At 48.5% G+C, this 7,276-nt stretch overlaps 1 protein-coding gene across 1 annotated transcript; it reads right to left on the bottom strand.

The window, feature by feature from the left end:
* Nucleotides 1-491: 491 nt before the first annotated feature.
* On the bottom strand, nucleotides 492-7,045 carry LOC144591204 (alpha-N-acetylgalactosamine-specific lectin-like). The gene is made up of 6 exons (XM_078395492.1): nucleotides 7,037-7,045; nucleotides 6,889-6,959; nucleotides 3,829-3,983; nucleotides 2,331-2,471; nucleotides 1,481-1,583; nucleotides 492-691 (listed from the first exon to the last, which is right to left on the bottom strand). Exons 2-6 carry the CDS (start codon nucleotides 6,941-6,943, stop codon nucleotides 615-617), a joined length of 531 nt encoding a protein of 176 aa, XP_078251618.1. The 5' UTR covers nucleotides 6,944-6,959; nucleotides 7,037-7,045; the 3' UTR covers nucleotides 492-614.
* Nucleotides 7,046-7,276: the final 231 nt, after the last annotated feature.

The raw sequence follows: 7,276 nt of genomic DNA, 5'->3' as shown, positions 1-7,276 counted from the left end.
CCGTGGGCTCAGCTCCACCTGCAGGCTGTGTCCCACCCGGGGGCTCGGCCAGGCAACTGCCAGGGTGCAGACGGTGGGACCCCAACCCGAATATGGGCTCCAGCCAGAACCATGGGGACATTGCCCGACACCCGGGTGAGCTGATTTATAAACACACAGCACAGGTTTCCTTACAGATGTGCCGAGGAATTTCTGGGCCCAGTTGATCTTCTGCAGCCCACCCACAGGACTGTGAGAGCTCTCTCTCTCCCTGCAACTATTCCACTAACTCCCCGTGGATCCTCTCCACAGCCGTTATTTCTCTCCCAGGTGCGTGTCCGGGACCCGACACACCAGGTGCGGTCGAAGGGCAAGCGTTCATTTTGCAAAGTGTGTGCCACCTTCTCCTCAGCGCAGCACTGAGTGCAGAGGTGGGGAACAAGTAACAGTGGGTCAGGAAGGCTGTGGGAAACTGGACTCACACAGCACCAAACACACAGCTCATGATGCAGGTCTCTTTATTATTGGCTGAGAAGCTAAGCGTGTACAGTCACCACAGACAGTGAGAGCGACTACAAAGAAATCAAAGCACTGGATCCACTGCTGGGAGGTTGAGTGGACCATTCTGGGGTCTTCTAATGACAGCCCGCTTTGTAGGAACAAACAAAACCAATTGTTTCATCACACGGCAGGTCATTCCAAGCTCCATAATCTAGAAGCAGGAAAAGGGAAAAACATTTACCTGTTAGTCTACAAGCAAATGGAGCTGACACTGGGAATCTGAACTGAATGCTGGCAATACCCAATAGGGCAGGTGGCACGTGTGGAGAGGAAACAGGGAGGTCGTTGGTCAAGAAGATTGTCCCTCTGCTCACTTTGATTTATCGGTGGCTATTTTACATTTACGACCAGTAAATCTAGTTTCACACTCGAGGAAACATCCTCTCGACATCCCCCTACAAATCCTTCACAGTGGGATCGGCCCCTGGCTGGTCACCCCTCAAACCCCAGCCTGTTGGATCTTCATGGCCACTCTGTTTTGTGACCAGTTCACTGCTCCACTGCCTCTCAGTCTTTTGTCAAACAGTGTCATGGAACGTCTCACAGGACAGCATGTCCACTCCAACCGGATATACAGAGGTTGAGTAGAATGTTCCTGCATTTAATTCACTTTGAAATGAATCTCAGGACATTCCTTTCACTTTCCTGTCTGTGTTCAGTTCTTTCTTTATGTGTCGTATCTCACTGTATCTCCCTCTAACTCCAGTGTTCCCCCCGTGTACATTCCTCCTGCACAGTTACAGTCAGTGTCTGTTCCCCTGACTCCAGCATTACATCCCATATATCCTCCACTCACTGCTGGGCAGTCAGTCCAGTTCTGCAGAGCACAGGACCCATGGGGCTGGTTCACCCCTCTTTGTACCAGCGGGTCTGTAGAGGTCAATACTGTGTCTGAAATTAACTTCCAGCAAAACAACATTTCTGTCACGGTTGCACTTACAATGAGTGTGCCCACAATCTTCATTGCCATGATTGTCAGGTTGATCACGATGCCAATGTCTGTAACTTGATGGAGATCCATCGATCCAAGTGAAAGTCCCTTCCTGTGGGTACAAATCAATGGTCATTGCTGTTGGAATGCTGAGTAAGCTGCCACTGAACTGTACAGGGAGGAGCTGTACATAAGCCGAAGTGACAGCAGAATACGAGCAGCCGGGACAAGTAGGGCAGTGGATGGGAGTTTAAACTATGGAATGGCAGGGTGGGGGAATCTCATGGACGTAACAGAATCCTTGAGATGAAAGTGACAGGATCTGAGAGTGAAGGTCAGGGAAGAGGAGAAATGGTAACTCAGAAAATGAGGAAAAGATGGTCATTGAACACAAATACAAAGTAAGATCTCCCAGAGAAAGACAGATACGCCCAGTGTTATCCGAGTGCGTTTGTACATTCACCCTGTTTCCCAGCGAGTGCTCCGGTTTATGTGAGAGGAAGTAGGTTACAATGAAATGATTGCATGGATGGGGGTGATGGGATTGTACTGGGAGCTGGCGTGGACTCGATGGGCTGAACGGCCTTCTCTGTTGTCAGAAATTATGAAACTAAATCCTGGAACAAAGTCAGCCATTGCAATCATTTCTTTGACCAAGTATCTTGGTTAATGGTGCCCGCCCGGGCCGGGAGGTGAGTTGTTAACTGTACCTAGCGGTTGCCAACTTCCTCACTCCCAAATACGGGACAAGGTGACGTCACCGCCCCGCGACCCACGTGACCTCACCCAGCCAGCGGCCACGTGCTCCCGCTCCACCAATGGCGGCCGCCCGGGCCAGGAGGGGGGTTGCTAACTGTACCTGGCATTTGTCGTTTAGGCCAATCCAGGTGAATTGATTCCTTTGGTTCACTGCAGCAATCACGTTGGTAATGAACGTGTCGTGTTCACTCGAGGTCACAGTAGCCAGGTGCCCGTAATGTGCTTGCTGTTTGCAGAACGCCTGTAAAATAGTTTAGTATCAAAATATTTTATCTGTGAATTAATACATTTCATCCTCTCACATGCCTCCAAATAAATAATCAGGATTAATATTGGAAATGGGCAACTTTGTACATTTGAATCAGAGTTCTTGTTCTTTACTCTCTCTGATGCCAACCCCAGCTCTGAGTTAACTCCTGGATGTGGAGTTTCCCCCGAATCCCAATATTTCACCCACCGGTCGGAGCGATAGAAACGGGAGCCCACGGCCACAGTGAAAGGCAGCCTGGAACACAGGGCCTCATCGCAGGTATTCAACGACAGGCCGCAGTGAAGGGCAGCCTGGAACACAGGGCCTCATCGCAGGTATTCAACGACAGGCCGCAGTGAAGGGCAGCCTGGAACACAGGGCCTCATCGCAGGTATTCAACGACAGGCCGCAGTGAAGGGCAGCCTGGAACACAGGGCCTCATCGCAGGTATTCAACAACAGGCCGCAGTGAAGGGCAGCCTGGAACACAGGGCCTCATTGCAGGTATTCAACAACAGGCCGCAGTGAAGGGCAGCCTGGAACACAGGGCCTCATTGCAGGTATTCAACGACTGGCCGCAGTGAAGGGCAGCCTGGAACACAGGGCCTCATTGCAGGTATTCAACGACTGGCCGCAGTGAAGGGCAGCCTGGAACACAGGGCCTCATCACAGGGCCTTGGTGAGACCGCACCTGGAGTATTGTGTACAGTTTTGGTCTCCTAATCTGAGGAAAGACATTCTAGCCTTAGAGGGAGTACAGAGAAGGTTCACCAGATTGATCCCTGGGATGGCAGGACTTTCATATGAGGAAAGACTAGATAGACTGGGCTTGTACTCGCTGGAATTTAGAAGACTGAGGGGGGATCTTATTGAAACATATAAAATTCTTAAGGGGTTGGAGAAGCTAGATGCGGGAAGATTGTTCCCGATGTTGGGGAAGTCCAGAACCAGGGGTCACAGCTTAAGGATAAGGGGGAAGTCTTTTAGGACCGAGTTGAGAAAACATTTCTTCACACAGAGACTGGTGAGTCTGTGGAATTCTCTGCCACAGAAGGTAGTTGAGGCCAGTTCATTGGCTATATTTAAGAGGGAGTTAGATGTGGCCCTTGTGGTTAAAGGGATCAGGGGGTATGGAGAGAAGGCAGGTACAGGTTACTGAGCTGGATGATCAGCCATGATCATATTGAATGGCGGTGCAGGCTCGAAGGGCCGAATGGCCTACTCCTGCACCTATTTTCTATGTTTCTATGTATTCAACGACAGGCTGTGCTGTGAGTTCATGGGAATGAACCAGCAGAGAGCAATGTTCCCCTGGCCTCCCAGAACAACCACTAGTTTCAGGGACTTACCTCAGCATCTGACCAGGTCTTATTGTGACTGAAATACTGATAACAGGATCTTAATTTAGGAAAATAAAACCAGTTTTCAGCACACGGCCCTTCGGATAAGGCGCGCATTTCAAGGTCTTGCTGAGTCTCCTCCGGTCCCAAGGAATCGGTCGTCCCTGTCAGTTAAGGAGAATTCAGATTTAAACCAACTCACCGACCAAAGGGCCTTCCTCAGTGAGTCCCGTTTGTCTGCATTTGGCCCCTCTCCTCTCATCCTTTCCGATCCATGAACCCGTCCAAGTGGCCTTGTAACATTGTAGATGTACCTGCCTGCCCCACTACCTCTGGCACCCTCATTGTGAATAACATCCCTCCAGTGTTTCTGCCCTACACTGTGATATCTATGTTCTATTGCTGCACCTCATGAATTTATAACCCCCCCCCCCCCTTATAACTCAATCCCACCACACCTGGTAACACCATGTCCTGGTGGGGTCTCACCAACATCTTGTAAGGCTGTAACATGGATCCCAACTCCTTTAATCTTCGATGAGGGCAAGCGTGCCAAACACCTTCTTCACCACCTTGTCCACCTGAACCACTACTTTCACAGAGCTATGTGATCGTATCCTGAGCTGAGAAAAGGGCAATGGGTAGAAGACATTGGTTGGATTTGTCCGCAGTCACCCAGCAGTTTGGCCCACAGCAGGGGTGGCCACGTCACTGAGCTGCAAACTGGAAGTGTCCTGAGCTAATGCTGCCACCACCATCATCAGGTAAGACAGGAGAGAAGCAATGGTTGGCAATTAAAGAATTAACCCACAGTTCATAACAGATAGAGAGCCATTTAAGAAACACCAACTACAGAGGAAAGTGTGGTCCAAGCGTGGCCATTGTTTAAACAAGACTGCTCCGAGCCGGGAAACCATGAAGTCCAGGATCAGGAGCCGCATCTTCCCTACAACCACCAGGCGACTCAACACAACGTACAAATAGGCTCTGAAATAGAGAGACTTTGGGGCATTATTTTAGACGGCACCATTATTGTTTGTTTATTTGTCTGTTCATTTAGTAAATTAACTGAATTGTCTTTGCTGTTTATCATGGGTTTTACAGAGTACTATCATCATATCATATCATATATATACAGCCGGAAACAGGCCTTTTCGGCCCACCAAGTCCGTGCCGCCCAGCGATCCCCGCACATTAACACTATCCTACACCCACTAGGGACAATTTTTTTACATTTACCCAGCCAATTAACCTACATACCTGTACGTCTTTGGAGTGTGGGAGGAAACCGAAGATCTCGGAGAAAACCCACGCAGGTCACGGGGAGAACGTACAAACTCCTTACAGTGCAGCACCCGTAGTCAGGATCGAACCTGAGTCGATGGCGCTGCATTCGCTGTAAAGCAGCAACTCTACCGCTGCGCTACCGTGCCGTACTATAGTTCACACATTAGTTAGTGTGGTGCAAGTAAGGATTTCATTATTCCATTTCAGGACATTTGACAATAAAACACTGTTGACTCGTGACTCTGAAATGTCCGTGCTATAGGGCAGTGAAATGAAGGTTACCCAGACTGATTCCTGGGAAGGAGGGAACTGTGACAATAGACAATAGGTGCAGGAGGAGGCCATTCGGCCCTTTGAGCCAGCACCACCATTCAATGTGATCATGGCTGATCATTCTCAATCAGTATCCCGTTCCTGCCTTCTCCCCATACCCCCTGACTCCGCTATCCTTAAGAGCTCTATCTAGCTCTCTCTTGAATGCATTCAGAGAATTGGCCTCCACTGCCTTCTGAGGCAGAGAATTCCACAGATTTACAACTCTGACTGAAAATGTTTTTCCTCATCTCCATTCTAAATGGCCTACCCCTTATTCTTAAACTGTGGCCCTTAGTTCTGGACTCCCCCAACATTGGGAACATGTTTCCTGCCTCTAACGTGTCCAACCCCTTAATAATCTTATGTTTCGATAAGATCCCCTCTCATCCTTCTAAATTCCAGAGTATACAAGCCTAGTCGTTCCAGTCTTTCAACATATGACAGTCCTGCCATTCCGGGAATTAACCTAGTAAACCTACGCTGCACGCCCTCAATAGCAAGAATATCCTTCCTCAAATCTGGAGACCAAAACTGCAAACAGTACTCCAGGTGCGGTCTCACTTGGGTCCTGTACAACTGCAGAAGGACCTCTTTGCTCCTATACTCAACTCCTCTTGTTATGAAGGCCAACATTCCATTGGCTTTCTTCACTGCTGCTGTACCTGCATGTTTCCTTTCAGTGACTGATGCACTAGGACACCCAGATCTCGTTGTACGTCCCCTTTTCCTAACTTGACACCATTCAGATAATAATCTAATTGCTAATGTTTCTTTTAATCCCTTCATCCAAGTCAGTAATGTATATGGTAAATTGTTGCAGTCCCAGCATCGAGCCTTGCGGTACCCCACTAGTCACTGACTGCCATTCTGAAAGGGACCCATTTATCCCCACTCTTTGCTTTCTGTCTGCCAACCAATTTTCTATCCATGTCAGTACCCTACCTCCAATACCATGTGCTCTAATTTTGCCCACTAATCTCCTATGAGGGACCTTGTCGAAGGCTTTCTGAAAGTCGAGGTACACCACATCCACCGGCTCTCCCCTGTCAATTTTCCTAGTTACATCCTCAAAGAATTCCAGAAGATTAGTCAAGTATGATTTCCCCTTCGTAAATCCATGCTGACTCGGAATGAACCTGTTACTGCTAACCAAATGCTCCGCAATTTCGTCTTTTATAAGTGACTCCAGCATCTTCCCGACCACTTATGTCAGACTAACTGGTCTATAATTTCCCGTTTTCTCTCCCCCTCCTTTCTTAAAATGTGGGATAACATTAGCTACCCTCCAATCCACCTGAATCTATAGAACATTGGAAAATGATCACCAATGCGTCCACAATTTCTAGAGCCACCTCCTTAAGTACCCTGTTCCACAAACTCCCATGTTCCACAGTCCCAACACAGTGCCTGTGCATTCATTCCTCACACCAATGTATTTCTAACGCTCCTGGAACCAATGGACCTTACCTGCCACATCACTGGCAAGCAGTGCGGTCAGCACTAAAACACACATCAGCATCATGTTTCCTTCCTTGAACCTGAAACACAAGAAAACGATTGATGATTAGTGTCAAGTTTCACAGTGAAGGTGGGCATCTCCTGCTGCCGTTCCCACCTCTCTCTCTCCCAGCTCTCCGTGTCGATGAGGTTTCCAATGCTGTTGCATCTTATATACCTGTAGTTCTGGCATCTTGGAGGCTTTTGGAACCATTGGAATCAACGCAATTGGCTGCAGCAATCTATGTAAAACTCCTGATGACCAATCACTGACTGACAGATTAGAACAAGATGAACAGGAAGCCACAGAAATGTCTTGTGAGCTCCAAGTGTGACTGTACAATGTGGCACTGTATCT

The sequence above is a fragment of the Rhinoraja longicauda genome, unplaced genomic scaffold (genome assembly GCF_053455715.1).
Source record: "Rhinoraja longicauda isolate Sanriku21f unplaced genomic scaffold, sRhiLon1.1 Scf000678, whole genome shotgun sequence".
Classification (NCBI taxonomy): domain Eukaryota; kingdom Metazoa; phylum Chordata; class Chondrichthyes; order Rajiformes; family Arhynchobatidae; genus Rhinoraja; species Rhinoraja longicauda.
The sequence above is the reverse complement of the archived record's forward strand: the minus strand, read 5'-3'. Positions and strand labels throughout refer to the sequence as shown.